The sequence below is a fragment of the Lingula anatina genome, chromosome 7, assembly GCF_051362555.1.
Source record: "Lingula anatina isolate TDL-2025a chromosome 7, LinAna3.0, whole genome shotgun sequence".
Taxonomy (NCBI): Eukaryota; Metazoa; Brachiopoda; class Lingulata; order Lingulida; family Lingulidae; genus Lingula; species Lingula anatina.
The window spans coordinates 20,581,162-20,601,318 of NC_141773.1; the positions used below are offsets into that span (position 1 = coordinate 20,581,162).

The following is a 20,157-nucleotide window of genomic DNA, read 5'->3' on the forward strand; positions in this document are numbered from 1 at the left end:
AAGAAATCAATTAAAAACTAGATAACTTAATTAATCCCATTACTATGTGATTATAGTATTCTAAATTTAGACAGCATAAAGTGATGACGTCACTGCACACAAGAGCACACGTTGTTCTGGCTGTGTTCATTAAAATCGTTTAAAATAAGGTAAATGCAAACAGATGTTAGTGTCATTAAAGTTTATAGTAATAATTTGTTTATAGTGGGTTTTAAATTAGTGCACAATTCTGTTATGGTGAATGTCTTAGTAGGAGAATGCACTTGCCTCAAACGGACTTTCTGTAGCATTTCACCGGCGGCAAATGGCTGCACTTGTCCTCTACCAGAGCGACAGATTGATTTTTCACAAGATTTTCACAGACTTGTCTTTGGATAATTAGGCACTCATTCGATTCTCTGCCTTTTTTAATTTTGCCTATAATATCTTCCACCCTGGTAGAGGGTAAAATTGTTATGTTTTATATAGAATCATGACTACTGCTACCCAATGAGATATCTGCTGTCATTACGTTTGCAAATCTTTGAGATGAAATGACACAGCGACTTTGTGTATACTGCTGATCTCTCACTTCGATATTTAGCCAATGCACTGTGAACATGATGAAAGAAATTGTGAAAAGAGAGGCACCTGGGCCCCATAACTCTGAAGCACTGCATACATATATATGTGAATATAGCGATATCACATGGAGGCAACAGTGTATTGTATGTGGCGACTATGGGCAAGTTATGGAATTGAGATGCTTGCGCTCGGTCGCAATGCGCGATGCTTTCCAGTTACGGGACCCTGGACTCGGTAAGCAGTCAACTCGAAAGCATGGCGTATTACGCTTGCGCGCAAGCGTCTCTATTCCATAACTCAGCATTTACTCCCCCCATATAATAGCCTCGAAATGGAAGGTGATATCGCTATCACAATTAGCAATGCTTACGAGCTATGGAGCCTTGGTAACACAATGAGGTGCCCGTGTGAACAAGAAGGGTATTTACATGTCAAAGAATGTAACAAATAAATCACTGGGCATAATATAAAGGTATTATTTTGCTGCAGGGAGGGTGACAGCTACTATGCTATTCCATGCCACGAAGATGCAGTGCTACAGAAGCTGGTTGTGTGCAGCATCTCTGGCAGGCGCAAGAAGAGTCCGACAACCACCTAGTGTCAGGAGTTATATACAGCACATCAGCCAGCAGAAAAGTAAGGAGACATTGCTAGGTAGTTTAAATCCAACATTTATATATATATATATATCCACCTTTTCCAAAAAGTTCTTTTTTTTTCTTTCCTCTTTTTGTCTTTTTCATTTGTAGAGTATATTTTTTAATTTCACAAAAAATGGATAACAATGAGCTTTTTTTAAAAAACAATTTTTACAAAATCAATTCAGGTTAAACTCTGTCATTGCTTTCGTATTATTATGATTATTAGACATATTGAACAATTGCAGGAAACATTTACTGGACCATGTATGGTTAAGTGAAGTAGGCTGTTACTGTATTCCTCTGGTCCCTCTGCATTGGTATATTTTAGCCAAATGCTTGGTGGAAATTCTTAGCAAATAAATATGTTATACTAGTAAAATGATTATTTTAAAAGACAAATCTGGCATTGATTTGTTCATTAATTCTGGATCTTAACAGAATTTTAGCATAGAATAAACCGAAGAATGAAATGTGTCAATCTGTGTTATACAGGTAGACCATTAAGAAATTACCAGAAGAGATGGGGCATGTTACAGTCTTGCCAGGCAGTCAGTCACTACTGCACCTCAAAACAACCCACGGAGGCGGAGACCGTTAAGGCACAGTGGGAGCCAGATGGTGCTACGTCCTCCACCGAAGAGGCTGGATTCTCCCATACACCAGAGATGCCATCAGAGTATGTTATACAGCATTCTGAACAAGGGGGCCTCTGGAAACATTGCACATCAAAACCAGTGAAAAGAGAAGTGCTTTTTTGTTTGTTTGTTTGTTTATTTGATTGACATAAAAATTTCTCTAATTGTCTTTGGGCAAGACAACATGTTGTATTCTTAGAAAGGCATTTTATGCTTCTTCCATAAACCTGTATTCAGTTATCATGGTGGTTAAGTAAGGAGATCAGGGGTTTCCCTAGGATTTGGGGTACAGGGAGTCCAAACTACCAATACACTGTCATTCCTCAGAAATTTCATAAGTCATCCAGCTATCTTTGAAAATTAAGGTCCTCCTTTGAGGACAGTGGCTGTCCAAATGATGGCTGGACAGCTCTCTAGAGAAAGTCTTGAAGGAGATACTGTTTGCCAAAGTGTAAATTTAATGATATTTACGCTGTTTAATCACATTGCCTAGAAGGCAGTCCGGCTTTCCATCTATTTACTAGAAAGTCCTTGTATTGGTCATTGTCTAGTTGGTGCGATACAGTATATAAGGGTTAATATTGGATATGTTTTGTTTTACCCTGAGCTCCTAGAGAGAAAAATGATGAATAACTAACAGCTAGAAAAAAGTAGATTGATTTGCAACTTTTAAATCTATTCTTTACAGCGCTGATAATGCAATCCAGGAACAAGCCGTAATGGTGGGAGAAAATGAAGATGGAATGGGAGAGGCTTTACTTGCTTCTGAAGTAGAGGTCTCGAACCATGAGACTGCTGGTGTGAAGTCACCAACGAAGAAAAAATGGGCAGCAAACAAAAAATCTGGAGTGCCAAAGAGCTCTGCCACTGGCACAAACATAAAATCTACATTAAAAAATCATGAAACCCTGTTGAAAGGAATTAGGTCAAAAGTGAAGACTATTCTCTACCAGGCAGAAGGTTCGGTTGACACTGAGGCAGAAATCAATGATCTCCAAGAGAAATGTGATAAGCTTTTCTCTTGGTTAACTGAAGAGAACAAGAAAATAGAAATGAAAGAAAGATCAACAGTAGCCATGGAGTTTTTGAAGGTATTGGCTGCTTTTGGCAAATGAGAAATTTATTTTCCCAGATAACCAGTTCATATTTACTTTTTTGATCCATGTTTTTTTTTTTAGGTGTGTGGAATGTTTTATGGTATTCTTAAGTTTGCTTGCTTTGTGCACAAAATATCATCAAAATTAGATTGGGATCATACATTTAAAATTAAACTGATGGCTGATGTTTTATAAATTATCAATTTTTTCACTGTTTGTGAAAGTTTTCATCTATTTATTTTCAATATCAGCTTAAAGGGATAAATACTCTTGGCCAAAAACAGATTTTTCTGGGATGAACGATGATTTTCCCATTCTTGCCAATGGTTTGTGCATCCACTGACATTCAAAGGGGTCCTGATTTTTTTTTTAAGTACGATATTTGGAATAATCTGTTAAGAGATTAAGAGATAGTTAAGGAGGCACAGCCATTCACAAATGTCAACATGTCCTGATGGTAAGCACAGATCCAAGAATAATTGGTATAACCCCTGTTTTCGTGGTAAAATGGAATTATTTTTGCAAGTTGTTTATTATGTATTTAATGTGAAATATGAATCTCCAACGAACAGTTGTTATCCTTTAATGACCAAACAGAAATGTTTAGACCATAGGGTATGGGTAACTGTGCTAGTTGAGGTTGGATTTTCAAGCTCAGGCTGAAAGTACCAGTCAAGACTGATTTAGTTTGTGCACACTTAATTTGCTAGTAAAGCCTGATGGCACTACTTGAGCCTTGTCTCGTTATGCTGAAAGCCTTTTTTTTTATTGTTTATTTTTTTTTTTTTTTCACTTTTTTGACTTTGAGACTTAATGTGTGTTTTTTTCTCCATATTCTGTTTAGGTGATGCGTAAATTAGAGCAGTCCTCAGAAATACCATCAGTGGTCAAGGTTAAAGACTGGTTAGTTGAAAATTTAGATGGTCTAAGTGTGGCTGTCCTGGCAGACTTGTATCAAATGTACATTAACTCCCCAGTCTCCGAAGAACGCTCATCAATATTGACCCAGACCCTGGAGAGGCTAAGATCTGGAGTTCTCTCTCCAGAGGATACTTTTCACTTGCTGGTGCGAAGCCGTGATGCGGACTTGATTGATATGTTTCTACCCGTCATTAAAGCCAACTTGGGAAAGATGCAGTTCAGGGAGTTCTCACTTCTGATGCAGTCCATGGCATCAGTTCAAGATCGTAACAAAGTTATCATAAACATGATATGTTCCTCTCTAGCGGATAGGTTTGAAGAGCTGGAGGTACGGAAGAAGCCTGTGGCACAAGTGGTTTCATTGGTTGAATCACTAGCAAGGTTACATATTTACAATGGCGACCTATTAGAAAAGCTGGCCCAGGTACTCGTGCGGAACAAGCGGTTCATGAGTGCAGCTCAGGTGTTAGAACTGTTGTCTTCATTGTCACACCTACGCCTCAGGGACCCAATGCTGCTAGCCTTCATTGACAGTGAAATTGACCAGAAACACATGGTTTTAGGCCGCGCATTTCCAAAGAAACTTGCAGATGTGTTACTGTCATTTGCTAATTTGAATTACGTTCCTGAATATAGTTGGATATCCGAACCAATGTTTTGGAGCTACTTTGAAGTAAGTTATGATGACAGATGAACATTTCTATTTTGAAAACAACCAAAACTTTCTGCTGTCTTTTTTTTCATCCATTGCCCTTTAAAAGGCTAAGTGTCCTCTCTCAGAGTCTGACAGGGGAAGGGTCCTTTGCACAGCAATTCAAGAAATGTAAATAGACACTTAAACTAACAGAAGGTTGTATGTTATTTTATTGTTTGCTCTTCTTGGACAAAGTTTTTAAGTTGTAATGGAGTAGATACAATGTATTACTATATGGCAATATATAAAGGACAGCTTATTTTTGCCCAGAAGGATACCACAATACACATCCAATAGAACACCCCAATACAAAATCCTGTAGGACACCCCAATACACATCCTTTAGAACACCCCAATACATAACCTATAGGACACCCCAAAACACATTATGTGGGGTATCCTAATACACATCCTTTAGAACACTCCAATACATATCCTATAGGACACCCCAAAACACATTATGTGGGGTATCCTTATACACCTCCTTTAGAACACCCCAATACATATCCTATAGGACACCCCAATACACATTCTGTGGGGTATCCTAAATACACGTCCTTTAGAACACCCCATTACATATCCTATAGGACACCCCAAAACACATTCTATGGGGTATCCTAATACACATTCCCTGTGATGCCTCAATTCAAATCCAGTGGGATGTCCCATACACATCCAGTGAGATTGTCCAATACATAGCCAGACATGCTGAAAACTTTTCAGAATGACCGGACATTTGGACCGGCAGTAATGAAAAATTTGCTGGACCGAATGGATTTTTGTCGGACCAAAAATCCCTATTCGTTTAAGACTGATACTACCAGTACGATTAGGGTAGCTTACTTTGTTGGTGAATGTGATATAGGCTTGAAATGGAAGGGAAAAAACGCTTTGGGTTTTATATAATTTTATAAGTGAAGTATGTCGAATTATGACTGTAAATTCAAAATTGCTGCTCTTAAAACTCTTATAGGTCCTTTGGACCGACCATGTCCAATTTTTTACCGGTCCAGACAAAATTTCCCGGTCATGACCGATCGGACCGACAGTTTCAGCATGTCTGCATAGCCCATGGGAAACCCCAATATAAATTACTAGATTATGGCAAAATTGACCATATTGACTCCATTATATTGTAGACCACCCCAGTTCAACACAAACATGTCTGGCTGGACATGATATGGTCACTGGTCATCTTGAACAAGGCTCTCCCAGATCAGATACAGAGCGTCTTGTCACCAAGTTTTTATGAACCATTATTGAAGACATTTGAGGAGAAAGATGGTAAGTGGAAATTCTTTAACATGTTGGACATTGGGATTTTGATCAAGATTTTATTTTTTATTTATTTATTTTTTATTTATTTTAATATTAGTTATTTTATTACTATAATTATAAAATATTTTTGAATTTATTTTGTTGATTTATTAGAGGTGGATTTATTAGAAAGGAAATATATATATATATATATGTACATATATATATTTTATTATATTGTGGGTATTTGTAATTCATAAGCAGTATTTAACTTTAAGTACCAATTATTATGCACTCTCTTTTATCTGTGGGGTATACCCAACTAATCATGTTGAGAATTTCAACTATGGCAACATCTTTAAATTGTGGTTTCAAGAATACATTGCTAGATTTTTTCACTCACTTCTTTGGGGCCATTCAGAGTGAGAAGATCCGATTGCTAACTGGTCCACGGCCTAAATATGGCAGACTTAGATGAAAGGAAGACCGCTTAACCCTGTAATGGACTCCCCGCCTCTGACACACCTCCCTAGGCGTCGTCCCTGCAGGGGCACAGTAATTAAATCTTGGGTCTATTCGACTGGTGGATGTGTGGGGAGGCGTGTAAGAGGTGGAGAGTCCATTACAGGATTAAGCGGTCTTCCATTCATGTAGGTCCGCCATATTTAGGCCATGGACCAGTTAGCACTCATTCCTCTCATTCTGAATGGTCCCTTTGACCTATTTACTCTCACTGGGCTCTATTTTTCATAGTACACACTGGTCCATGCTGTATTTGTTTCTTAGTATATAAGGCCATTCAGAATAGGGGACTAACTAGTCCATGGGTCAAATATGGCGACCCACTACTAAGCTTGCCGTCTAATCTGCTAATAGACACTGAATAGATATCCCATGGGGAAGTATTTGAGTGGGTCGGCCATGTTTGACACTTGGACTGGTTGGCCTCCTATTCTGAATGGGACCTATGATAAATTTGTAATAATAATCGGAAGATAATATTGTTGAATATCATTTTTAAAAAATAAAGCTCATAATTATTGACAATCCTTTTTATCTGACTGATTTAACAAATAATAGTTTCTTATTACCATCCCCCTGCCTGGCTGGGCCATCATCACTGCGACTGATTCTTTTCAGCTGGCGTTCAGCAGAATTTGGCCTGCAGAAAGTTACTGCAGATAAATGCCAGCGCCAATTTGGACATGGAGGGGACGTATGAAGGGGAGCTGCTGCCGGAGGATTTTATCACCAGATATAACGTGAAGGTGTGTCCCTTTGTCACTGTCAGTCTTGTCTTCATAAAACTGCCCTTTTATACCAGCCAGATATTGTCATATTTTTGAAAAAATTAAAAAGGTGCAGTATCATGAATGATTTGGCAAAAAATAAAAATAAAAGGTCTGCTCTTGGTAAAATTTGATCTAATGTTTTTTGGTAAAAGTTACACTTTTTTATTTTTTTATTCAGGTATCTCTCCCCCCCCCCCCCCCTTCCCCCCAAATTAACGGCGTAAATATCAGGATGAAAGCTATCTTGCACAAATGCCTATAGTTAAAAAAGAGAAATTATAAGTTGTTTTAAGTCCTATTTTGGATAATATTATAAACCGCATAATCATGTCCCTTACTTACAGTACTACAGTATCTTTGATAGTAATATGATCAATGGCGCTGTAATCAAGGTTGTGATTTTTCTGTTTTTTAACTTTGTTTTTTTTTTTTTTTATTTCTGGGATAATTGCACAACATCCTCCATTTTCACCCCCACCCCCCACCTAACAAATTACATCCCTTTGTAATTTGGCAGGTGTCTATAATTGCCATAACGTGTAAAACTCTTCAGGAAAAGGCTGAACTGATAATTATTTTAATAATTACTCAAGTTGAGGAAAATTTAAAATGGCTTTTTTATACATGTATTTGTACAAATAAAAAAATTATTATTATTATTATTATTATTATTATTCTAGCCTCCCTCCATTCCCAAGGTCTCCCTGGTGCATGCACTGAGTAAGGTGGTAAAACTCCAGGCTGTCAGTGAGGACTGCTTCAAGGAGAATGTGTTCCTAGACTCGGGCCACTTGATCCGTGAGTGGTCTGCTCTTTTTTTTTTTTTTTTTTTTTTTTTTTTTTCCAACAAAGTGCATGTAAACATTATATGTGAGTAGTCTTCTGGGATTTTGTGCTTGACTAGTTCTGGCATTTTTTCCATTATCGATTTTTAATTTTGCAAGTTTATCTACATGACACATACTTTTTACCTTTAAGTTGTAAATCATTTTCCTGTTTGTGTTTCAGATGTGGAGCTGCTTCTGAATCAGCAGGGTTTTTATGAACCTCTTGATAAAGAGCACTCAGATGATGTATTCAGGTAGGAGTTTTTTTTTTTTTCTGTTAGCAACGTTATTCAAAAAGTTGTGAATGGAATTTGAAAAAAAAAACTTTTTGAGAATTTTTTGGGAGGGGGCCAAGTAATAAATTCTTCGATTTATAATAAACAGTAAGTGGTAATTTAGGTAATTATTTGTTTGTCTCTGTGTAATATTATGCAAAAGGTTGTGGACGGATTTTGATTACATTTTAGAAACTATTTCAAAGAGAATGTATAAAATAATTATTCAATTTTGGTGGTGACCAGTCGATTGAGTCTATGTGCCTTTGAGCAACATAATGCAAAAAATATAGATTTTGATTTAATTTCCAAAATAGGTCAAAAGTGGTTTAGATTTTGGTGTTAATTTATTAGCAAATTGCTAATGCCAATTGAGCATTTGAAATTATAATAATTTATTAAATGCATAATAATAAAAACTGAGCTGCTTTGTCTTAACAAGTTATTTCTGTATTTAATAGTGTTATTTTCATCGTTACAGTAATTATTTTTATTCTGATTGTTATTATTTCATTTTACTAATTTTTTCAGAGGGTGGGGTATATTTTCATTCATTTCAAAATGTCTGCTCTCTAGTTAGCAACATATTTGCCAGAAAATATGTCCTTCATATTTCCTAACATGCATTGTACTTGATCTATGTTCAGAGTGGCCGTCATTGTGATGGATTTCCCTTTCATGACGCTGGGAGACGTGCAGCCTGTGGGAGCATTTGCACTTACAATCAGGCACTTGGAGAAACTTGGATACTTAGTGGTAGAGGTGAGTATTATAAGAAAAAGAAAAATGTGTGTTTGTGTGCTCATCTCTCTCTCTCTCTCTCTCTCTCTCTCTCTCTCTCTCTCTCTCAGTATATATATGTGTGTGTGTGTGTGTGTGTGAGTGTGTGTGTATTTGTCCGTGCATTCGCACACATGCTTCTCTATATGTAGATGAATGACTGTGCAACGGTGCATCTGAGAGTATATAAGAGAATTGGAGCAAATCTGTGATGTGTAGTAGTATGCATTTACAAGGCATACATGTATTTACCAGTATGACTTTGACTTCAAAAAAAAAAATTATATAAAAATTATATATATATACACACACACACACACACACACACACACACACACACACACACACATATCGAAAGAAATTAACCAGATCGACACCTCATTTCTCTATTCCAGATTCCTTACACAGAGCTGGGAGTGGAGTCAAAGGTCAATGTCCTCAGCAATGCCCTGAAGAGAGCAGTACAAAGCAGAATCGCTGACCAGCTCAGTGAAGCAGTCTGATTTGCTGACTGTCATAGATCTTATCACCTGAAGTTAAATTTTTCACTGGAAACACGGACATGCTGCTTTCTCTGCCCCTGCTGTTCTTCACACAGTTTACCATGTGATCTTTGACCCCAGGGAAGTCACGTGATTTCATATGACCTTTGACCTGAGACATGAATTCAAAATTATGGACTATGAACAACAGTAATATGTTGTCTTGCAGATCTTAGAATGTTTTGCTTGTTCCATGCTGTTTTTGCCCTCTGAGCTGCTTTGGTGGAGAAAAAGCTGATTAAGTATAGTGCTAGAACTTGGTATATGTGAGCAATTTGAATTTGTCCAGTGAAATATAAGACGTTCAAAAACGCTTTTAAGGATAAATGATCATAAAATAAGTCACGTTTACATTTCTTCCATCAAATAATCTATTTGAATTAGATTTTACTACATTGGTTATGTGAAATAACTGTTTTCTTGAAATATGTTAGAGTTGAGTCAAAAATCACAGTTACAATTTGGGTTATTCAACAAAAAAGTGGACATGTGAGCCCATGACACACATTTTGTGTAATATTTGCATAGCTGTTTTATAATAAGTTTTAATTACTGTTGCATTTTTTTTATATTGGAGAATAAATATGCTGTAATGTTAAGCATTGTGTCACTGACAAGACTCGAAGGTTCACTTTTTGTTTGAATGACCCTTAAAAAGGTGTGTACCCTCTACCAGGGTCACAGATGGGAGTTTTCAGTAGATATTCACAAACGTGTCTGGCTGATTCACAGTACGATGCTTTACTGCTCTCTCGCGTTGGAGAAAATCTGCAACCCTGGTAGAGGGTAGTTCACCTGTCTGGTTTTTCATTTACTAGTTAAAAGACGGTGTATTGTGAAGAACAAAAGTCTCATCACAAATTCGTTGAGGAATGAATATGTAGATTGAAAGTTGAGGAATGAATATGTAGATTGAAAAATGGAAAGTAAAGGTGAACGGTTTTCTGCGTTTGTTTTCTGAAAAAGAGATGTATGAAAAGTTAAATTTTTTATTTTATTTTTTATTTATACTTATTTATTTATTTGCGGTAAAAGTTGATATGGAGATCCATTTGTGTGCTGAACGTCAATTCGAGTATTTGATGCTATCGGAGAGACGGAAGTTGTTTTGGAGGGGGTGCAAATGCGGGGACTATTTGAAAACAATTTTCCCTTTATCCTATGAGAACTAGACTCTATGTAAGTAAACATGGAATTTCTGACATTCGAAATTCCTCCGTCAAGCAGAGATGCTCTTTCTGTAACATGATTATTTGTAAGACGGTGACTTGCATTTATTGCCTTTGACTTGAGTCAATACGCTATTTTTTAGATCTTTGAGTATTATGTCTGTTGATGGCATTAAACGTCAGTGTTGAGGTTTATCAGAACTCGAATTCCCGATTGAGACAATATGTTGAAACTTGATACATAACATTAATTAAATTGTAAATAATCGTAAATTTTAAATAATTAAAACATTGTTGTGCGACATCAAAAGACATAGAAATGCGATGCCCTTGAAACCCTCGTCTTGTTTCAAAACCTGGGAGTGCAGAATCCAAGGTGCGACAGTTGTGACGGAGAAGCCCTGACACCCGTATGCCGTGTGTCGCTGGTGTCACATCATTGGATCAAAATTTACAAAATGAGTCTCCAATTTGTGTATTTTGATAAATATATCGTTAATTGGGCATGTTTTCTGAAAAATATGCTCCATTCTGACGGTCTGACGCAAACCGTTTAACAATCAATTTAGATTTGAAAATTACATACTAGGAGCTAAAAAGACAATTTAAGAGTTAATCTGAAAAATACAGATAGCTTGTTAAAATTCTAAAATTAGGAGTTACTTATGATAATTAAGAATCATCTACTAGTAAAGAATAGAAGTTCAAAGAAAACACTGCACAAGACAGACAGAGACGCGGTCACCAGACGACCAATACACGCGTTATGGTACAACATCTATCTTTTCCTCAATGACAAACACTAGAGACCCGGGCAACAGTAACGTACTCACGTTTTAAACAGTGATATATCACTATACATATATATATAAATACTGATTTCACACACGTTAGTAATCAAGTTAAGGGCTTAACATATTTTAGAGTCTAAGCCAAGAAACTGAATAAGAAATGGCTAGACGATCATTTAAGTGGGCATTTGCTCCGTATGGTGAGAACGTGTTCTATAAAAAGAAAAAATTGCGAGAAGAACAGGGGCAGGACATTAAGTAAGACGTGCACGGCTGCAGACCAAAGATTTGTCGGAAAACCGAAGAAAAAAGCGTAACCAAGAGGACTGCGGTGAGTTTGTAAAAGGAGTATGATAGCGTAAAATATATTCTTTGTTGTTGCAACAACAGCTGTATTTTTTATTGATAAAATCAAACATTTCTGAAAAATATGTTGCAAGTCGGAGTCAAATTGTATCGCCATTTCTGGTCAAATGAAAATAAATGCTAAGCGTTATTTAGTTTGTATATCTTGAGATAACACAAACGCAAATTACTAATTTTTGTCTTTCTAATTTAAACTTTGCAAAGTTAATTTAACACATATTTACTTGTATTTAACATCATATTTTTATTGGAAAATTTTTACTTAACGAAGAATTTTTGTCATTTTTATTTAAACCTTGTAAAGTTAATTTAACACATAATAATGATATGTTTTTCACATCATATTTTACTTAGTAAATTTTAACGTAACGAATGCAAATTTTAATTTAAAAGGAATGCGTTCAGACAAATATGTGAATATCTGTAATGACAAAACAAGGTTTCCACGTTTGACAATATCATAAGCAATTATTTCCTTGATAAAATATATATATTCTCTCTAGGTTTGCCATGACAGTTTTTACATCGGTGCTTCAGTTTGTATTATAAACATTTTTTAAGTCAGGGAAGTGGGACTAATTGAGTGATGCTCACAAGATTATTGGAATAAGAGAAAATTGAGCAAAATTAAATGTCGCATGCACATTTTTGCCCTTGTCATTGTTGAGTGTAGTCTGAGTTCAAATTCTTTCCAGCACATACCAAGGGCGAGGATGTTTCCTCGAACGGAAGAAACGGCTCAATAAAAACGCCCGCGTTTTAAAAGCTCGCCTTAAGTGCAATCACAGCATTGGTGATATCAATCTGCAGCAGAATTTCATATTTATAGTAAGGGTGCAGCTAGAAGTAGGGGGGGGGGGGGTTGCTAATAAAACACCTGGTGCTAGTAGTAGGTTCACAACTCGAGTGCCAAATAATCAACTATGCACGCGAGTTGTATTTTCTGCACCAACTTAAACGTGCCAAACTGCCCTCATCAGATCTTGTCCGAGTATATCAGAGTTAAATCCGGTCTTTTGTTGAATCTGCTTGTGCTGTGTGGCACCCCGGATTAAGCAGGAAACAATACAAAATAATCGAATCCATCAGTTGAGGACACTTAGAATCATATTTCCCGATTTACCAAATGTCGGTTCTCTGAACGAGCGGCACATAGACCTCTGCCAATCATTCTTTGTGAAAAATTTAAAAAAAAATGACAGAGACAAGCTGAATTGCTTTTAACCTGTAAACTGCGTAGCTAGTCAAATTTCTATGTACCAAAATTCAGAACCGAACGTTTTAAAAATACCTTTAAACCCTTTTCCTTATCAAACTATTAGTGGTCTGTGTTTTATTTTGGAACTCATCTTGGTCTTTATTGTTTATCTTTTAACTTTTGAGGATGGTGCTTTATTTATTTTTGAGCTCATTTTGGCCTCATTCTACATCCTTTATTTAATGTAAACTGTTTTATTTCGGAATTTTTATCCTAATCCAGTTTATGTACAACTTCAACCTTCTGGTTGCTATGTATTAATAAAGATATTATTATTATTATTATAACTACTTGGGTGGCACTATCAACACATATTTTGATAACTAGGGCGATGATTGTAGGGTGAACAGAATGAGATTGACATGCATAAATTATTTTTTTCCGAAAAGTTACTTTATCCAGGTTTCCTTGCATTGACGAAATACCTTAACCTTTTTGTCCGAGTAGATTTGCACGAAGAAGACATTTCTAGTGCCGAATACGTCAGTAAACCAGACACATTAAAAACGAAGAGACCTTGATCTTGATAGTGACAACATTATTATACAGAGCCAAAGGTCTTGTAGAGTCTATGAAGGACAAAAATATATAATTTATACGTGGGACATCATCAGCGAAAGCACGAACACGCACTTTTTAATGTTTACTTGTAGAGAGGAGACCAACAAGGTGACCTTTTTACCTGCAAATCGAGGTCTTGATTTCAGGTGTACCGGTGTGTGTGTGTGTGTGTGTGTGTGTGTGTGTGTGTGTGTTGGGGGTGTGTTCTTTTCTGAATTTTTAAGCACTCTTGCTTTATAACACTTACAACTTGATTTATAGTCAATTTGACCTGATTCTATTCCAATAAAAAATATGCATTTAACAGCATTGTGCATGTTTTCATTCCATCATATCATCAGCTTTAATAAAATTTTAACTAGACTATTGCAAGAATAAGATAATACAGTGTCTTCTGTCTTGTGAAATAGTTTTTGGTTTCCATTAATAGAGCATTTACGTTAATTAATAACTAAGTATGTGCTTAATCAAAAGTCAGCAAGACCCTATATTTTATCACTTTGCGCAACCATGTTTCACTGCATCCCAGAACCCCGAGCTTTAGAATCTTGCAAGCGATTTTTTAAAAATGGGAGAAAATACTGTTTTGCTCTCAAGAGCGTCCGGTATTTGACAACGTATTCTTAATCGTTGGAAGTGCAAGTGGTATTCTTAATCGTTGGAAGTGCAAGTTCGCGCGCTCATTATACATGGTTTAGGCTTGAGCCATGTGATTGGAGGCGTACACTTCGCTCTAGACCTTTACATCCGAAAATTAACTGGAAAATGTCAATGGTTTTCCCCTAATCAGTAATATGCATGTTACTGTTGTGTTTACCTTAAACAAAATTGTTGTGAAAATCCCGATCTGTTAACACGTATTTGACCTGTAGATTTTTTAAAATTATACCAATAAAACTGAAATCCACCACTGTGTTTCTCCATTGCGCGTCTCAAATGGGTGAGGGAAGGGGGTCATTGTTAGTCCCTGAATTGTTTTGGACATGGTATACCTCAGTAATCAAGAAAAAAAAGCCTGGAAATCTCCATGAAATTATCAATATTTGCTATATAAAGATCTAGCGCCCACTGTCCGCCTTTAGGCAACCAGCACCAGTACGTGTCGCAGGTATGAATCGCAAATTTGATTGCTTGATCATGTGTTGCGCAGCCCTGACACACCCCCCATTGTTTTCTTGAAATAAGCCGCACTAATAATCCCCTCTTGATATTAGAATTTTGAAGAGCTGGATCATAATTCTAAATTGCGCCAAATGGCACCGATTGCCCTCAAAACACCGAACCCTTCACCAAGGGGGCAAGGGTCGGCTTTGCATCCGAGGCCTGCCATTCTCAAAAAAAAAAAAAAAAAAAAAAAAAAAAAAAAAAAAAAAACTGGAACCCCCCTTGAAATACTCCCCTTGAAATACTCCTGGATCCGCCCTTGTAGGACTACAGTAAACAAAGAGACGAAAGTTTAGAATATCAGCATATTTATGCTCATATGTATTAGGGATTCTGTGGTTTAAAAAAGAAGTCAGCTAGCTTAATTTTAAGAGATATCACTTTAAGTAGCCACTGTTGTAAAATTGTTTTTAAAAATGATAATATTGGCATTTAAGGTGCAATTCAGACATTATTTTCAGAGTCAAAAGTTTGAAAAAAAATGTGAATTTGTTCAAATTCATTAACTGGAACTGCCTCCAACGCGTTTTACTCATTTTAAAGGCATCAATCAAAGCTTTTAATGAATATTTTGACAACTTAAAAAATAATTTGATTCGGAATACATTTATGAAAAACGTAGGGTCTTGGTTTTGTTCCAATACATCCCAGGCAACAGCAAAGTTAACACATTTTAATGTTTTAATTTTTAAATCAAAATGGAATAATGTAGCTTCTGAATCTCTCCGTCACTAAAATAGTTATTCTGTCCTTTTGTGTCGTCATCTTATTATTACTCCAACTGCGAACTACTCATTTGCCCAATTATACCGTCCATGCCTAGTTGGGGAGTGATCCAAGGAAGCGTCAGTCTTGCGTACTTTAGACGGCGATTTTGGTCTTGGTGCAACGGGTGTAAGCAGGGAAGGTTAACCTGGCGTTGCGGTTTACGACAGTCGTAACCAAGCAATTTAACGCCCCGTTGGTGCAACCGGGCCAAGCTTACTAATAGTCGCGGTATCTGTCCTTTTTCTACTCCGCATTTAAAAAGCCACTTTAAGTCCAAGCTTTATGGTTGCCAATACTAACGTTATTATCATTTTAATGGAATCAAATTAGTACGCATAACACTGTCCCGGTGTAACGTTACAGAGAGTCCCCCGTGTAAAAGAGTCCGCTTACCATTCATTTGTACAGGTAGGCCTCGCCCTAGATTTTAACCCAGTGAGGTCAGGCGTACCCTAACCATCATAACCCAATGAAGAGTGGACTTTCTGTTACACGGACCTTCACTTTCGTTTTTTCACTCGGACTAAGTTGAAGGACCCTAGTGATGAACCGCATGTGCACAAAATCCTTCTTACTGCGCACCATATCACACACGGATCACGAGTGAAGATCCTCAATGAGAGCTTTCTATTGGAGTAAAACATTGTCCACGTGACCGAAATATCACCAGAATGCGTGTCGGCAGCAAATCAAGTTCGGTCTAATTTGACATATCACCACAACGTTCACGTGAAAGAAGATTGTCACGTTTTATCACTGGTTGGTTAACATTGTCATTGCGGAAGCGGTGGACCTCGCCTGCCCTGAGTTGCGGGGGTTGTCACTGTAAACTTACCTCTATGAACCATTCCCAGACCCCTACGAACTTTGGAACTATCTATCTCCTAGGGGATTCTCGCTTAATTGCAATCAACTTAAGCGGCTTGTATATAATTTTTATCATTGTTTTTTTTACATTTTATCATTGCAGTTAACTTTATGAAAATAATGCTTTCCTTTTTTGTAAACTCAATTTCAATGCTTGTCAAAGTAAGCTACCTTGTACCCTTGGCCTCTGTACGTGTTACTGAGTCACAGCGTGATATTTGAGTCTTATTCCGTTCTCTCTCTCTCTCTCTCTTTTTTTTTTCTAAACATGTTATTCTTCAACTTCAAAACACCCCATAGCCTTAGAAACAGATAAAATAGCAGCCTTGCTCAAAACGTTAATAAATCTTCCCACAGTGTTAAGTACTAGTTATGCAGGTAACTCAACTTGGTTTGAGGCGCCGATATTAAGAAAAATGTGTCTTGTGTCGTCTGTTTACTATATCATGTTTATTGCTATGATCATGACTATTAAGGGTATGGGTAGTCGGTAACTTGTAGAAGATTTGGAAAAAAAGTATATCTTTTTTATATACTAAGTAGAGTGTTTTTGCGCATGAGGCAGGACGTTTGGAGTTGACACCACACGACCGATCATCATAAAGGAGACAAAGAAAATCTGCTTTTTCATAATGTAGAAGCCTGTTTTGTATACCTGGAAAATATGGTATTATGTTAATGTGCACGTAAGTCCCACGTAGTTGCCCTCATCTTTTATACAACAGAAGAAGCAAACTAATCATCTAAAGCCCAGAGATCAGAGAAGAAAGGGAAAGAGGCTAGTTAAGATGCTAAATCAATAGTGCCATTGGCGGACCCTCCCCCCCACCCCCCACCCCCCATCCACTTTAAGAATTCCACCGATATGCCATATCCAAAGCGAAGGAAAGACCGAATCGAATGCTTACAGAAGGATTATCCAGTGACAATTTACTTTCGAGAGGAAAATCTTCCCATCGTAATATCCCGGGTATTGCAACGGATAACAATAAGGGCATCATGTCTAAAAGTTAACAGAGAATGAGCGAGTATATGCATGTCTTTTGATTAAAGATCTATAATTCGAATATCATTGCCAACTCAGCGCTTTTACTGTCATCTTATCATCATATCTTGTAACAACCCATTTTTAACATATCTTTTTATTTCATCTCCGTAAAATACGAGAAACATATGAATTAACGGAAGAAATAGCAGGAGAAATCACGCGAAAATGAGTGCGATGTAAGGCATATGTTTTAACATATGCATTGCAATTTGTACTCAATGCGAAAAAAAATAATAAAACGAAGTATAGCGCCAATGACATTATCGAGCTAAACCTTTATCTGATTTAAGTATTATATTTATGATCATGATCATAATTTATTTATTGTCTTAATTAAAATGATAAATTCCTTTCATAATTACCATTTTTACTTTTATTTATATTTACTTTGTGGTAGAATTTTTAATACCGATCAGTTGGATCGCTAGCTACTGGACATTGATTTCACAAGGTCAACCAGCTGATGTCAGGTTGCATTTCATCTAATGGGACTTTGACATCTTAACTCTCGCAACCCCATCTTTGTCGTGTTTAGGCAGCCGTGGTTAACATTGGGAAGATGTTGTCACGGAGAGCGTATAATGCTTTTAAAGCTTTGCCTCCGTTTCTCTCGAGTAAACTTTGTTTATAAACAACGTAAATAAGACGATATTGACATAGGTTTCTTTTGACAATTCACAGAAAATTCAACGAACCAGTATCTTATTAATTAATTAATTAATTTAAAGTTCTTATTTATCAAACTGTACAACTTGCATCTAGAGTATTTTACAGAGGGCTAGCGTAGTTTGGTGTTTAAAAAAGATTTCCAGTGTCATATTTATTTTTTACTAGTTTCATCTTTCATTTTGGCATTTCCGCCACCTTCAAAATAACAACTCACCGAAATATTTACGCTCTCGAATCGTGACATGGCTGCCTAACGTACACAAGTATGATATATTTGACAGTGACAAGAAAAAAAAAAAAGCAAAGCATGATAGACATGCAAGTGGACCAGAGAAAGCATAGAATAATGGGACCGTTGTTCGTTTCAGTGATCTTGCCTTAATTTATCAGGTAAAAGTTTGGAAAGACGCTGCCCCGGTGAATTTGGCAACACTATGACGGTATGCGACAGACAAACATTACAATCACGCACTAACTGTTGACGCAAGTGCAAATTTGTTTTCGAGGGGTAATTCGAATGAATAATTATTTTTTTTAAGTTTGTGAGAAAATGATGCACCTACCATATAACATTAGATGCAGCTTGGTTACTGGTCTACCACTTATCCTCACAAGATAATCAGCAAAACTTGAAAAAATCGCTCTAAAGACAATAAAAAAAAATAATGCATGCATGCGACAAGCATACTCGAATGCTTTATCAGCATCTTCCTGACATATACTCGTCTTGAATTGTTGTTGACTCTTAAGAATATTTTCATTAAGTTTTTCAACGTTAGAATGAACAACCCAACATTTTGACAGGTAAACACACAATTTAATGACAGATTTATTTCGCAAAAACAAATTAAAATATCATTATCTGCGTCTTTCATATAATCTTCAAGGTTGTCAGTATTTGTACATCCAGTGTTTACCCGGTTGCTGGCCTATGTAAATATTCAACGGACAATGCCACACTGCTAAAGTTAAGGGCATACAATCAGCGCCTTCTTTTTTTCTGCAGGTTGTCACTTTACATGCAAATAATAATCACACAGACAGGGACATTTAAACAACCAAAGAGGTCAAAATCTGAACTATAACATGGGTAAATTGAGGCCGTCTTCTGGGTCTTCCGGAAGACTGTCAGATTTTCAAGTTTACATTGACTAGTATCTAATTTTTTTCTGTCGGAAGACGGTCAAAATGGAGGATGGATCAGCAAAGATAATTTGGAAGACTGTCAGAAAATATCTCAGGATCCCCCCGTATATAATATATTTTTCAACAAAGGTCGGTGTACGATGTCGGTGATGTTTTATCCCGTGAAAAATCTATTTTAGCCAACCTGCATGAGGACAAAATAGTAGTTTCAGGGTGCCACATTATAATCTTGAGGGCGTCGTTTGTTCGAAATTTTTTTTTAATTGTAGCGTTCTAGGTCATTTACGGACATATTTACGGACAGTCTGGGAGCGTACTGCACGAGTGAAACAGTATGGGGGATCAGAAGTGTGAAATACGACATACTGAATTGAGGACACATACTGTACCCAACAGATAACCAGAACTATACACGTTTTGCTTTGGAGACCATTCATGTCAGGGCCCTTTAAAGGTATAATCAAATGCAGCTTCGTGTAAATGTAGTCGCGGTGCACTTAAAAATTCTTCACCTTTGTTAGTGTTATGGATATTGAAGGCAAAGAGCGGGGGGGGGGGGGGGTTCTGGTGGCTGAAAGTCTACAGTGTAAAATGAACGTGTCATTTGAAATCGTCGCCCTTGGAGTGTGCTTGGTTTGTTAATTTCCAAGAATCAGACGTATCCGTATCAGACTGTCATCAGTAAATTTACTGAAATATGCGCGTTCTGGGCCACGTGATCATCCACGACGAGGGCCGGAAGCCGTATAATAATATGCGGATGTTAAAAAAAAGATATCGTGACGTTGGCATTCATTACTTCAGATTTGTACTCATTTTTTTCAT

The 20,157-nt window shown here is 36.9% G+C and overlaps 1 protein-coding gene across 2 annotated transcripts; it reads left to right on the plus strand.

Moving 5' to 3' along the window:
* Positions 1-18: 18 nt before the first annotated feature.
* LOC106175121 (FAST kinase domain-containing protein 4) lies at positions 19-10,901 on the plus strand. 2 transcript variants are annotated; one of them, XM_087016824.1, is made up of 11 exons: positions 19-149; positions 1,054-1,218; positions 1,698-1,881; positions 2,529-2,931; positions 3,782-4,531; positions 5,692-5,836; positions 6,950-7,077; positions 7,782-7,899; positions 8,110-8,182; positions 8,851-8,965; positions 9,379-10,901. In XM_087016824.1, the coding sequence occupies exons 2-11, from the start codon at positions 1,071-1,073 to the stop codon at positions 9,484-9,486; spliced, it is 2,172 nt and encodes a 723-aa protein (XP_086872950.1). In that variant the 5' UTR covers positions 19-149; positions 1,054-1,070; the 3' UTR covers positions 9,487-10,901. The 2 variants fall into 2 exon arrangements, with proteins under 2 accessions (XP_086872950.1, XP_013412416.2); XM_013556962.2 differs by having other exon boundaries at positions 20-149; positions 1,054-1,200.
* The last annotated feature ends 9,256 nt before the right edge of the window (positions 10,902-20,157 follow it).

Bases quoted from the DNA above. Each gene is read 5' to 3' on its own strand.
- LOC106175121 (XM_087016824.1), top strand. From the start codon at position 1,071: ATGCTATTCCATGCCACGAAGATGCAGTGCTACAGAAGCTGGTTGTGT. The intron at 1,219-1,697 runs GTAGTTTAAATC...TGTGTTATACAG, and splicing joins AAGTAAGGAGACATTGCTAG to GTAGACCATTAAGAAATTAC. The intron at 8,966-9,378 runs GTGAGTATTATA...TCTCTATTCCAG, and splicing joins TTGGATACTTAGTGGTAGAG to ATTCCTTACACAGAGCTGGG.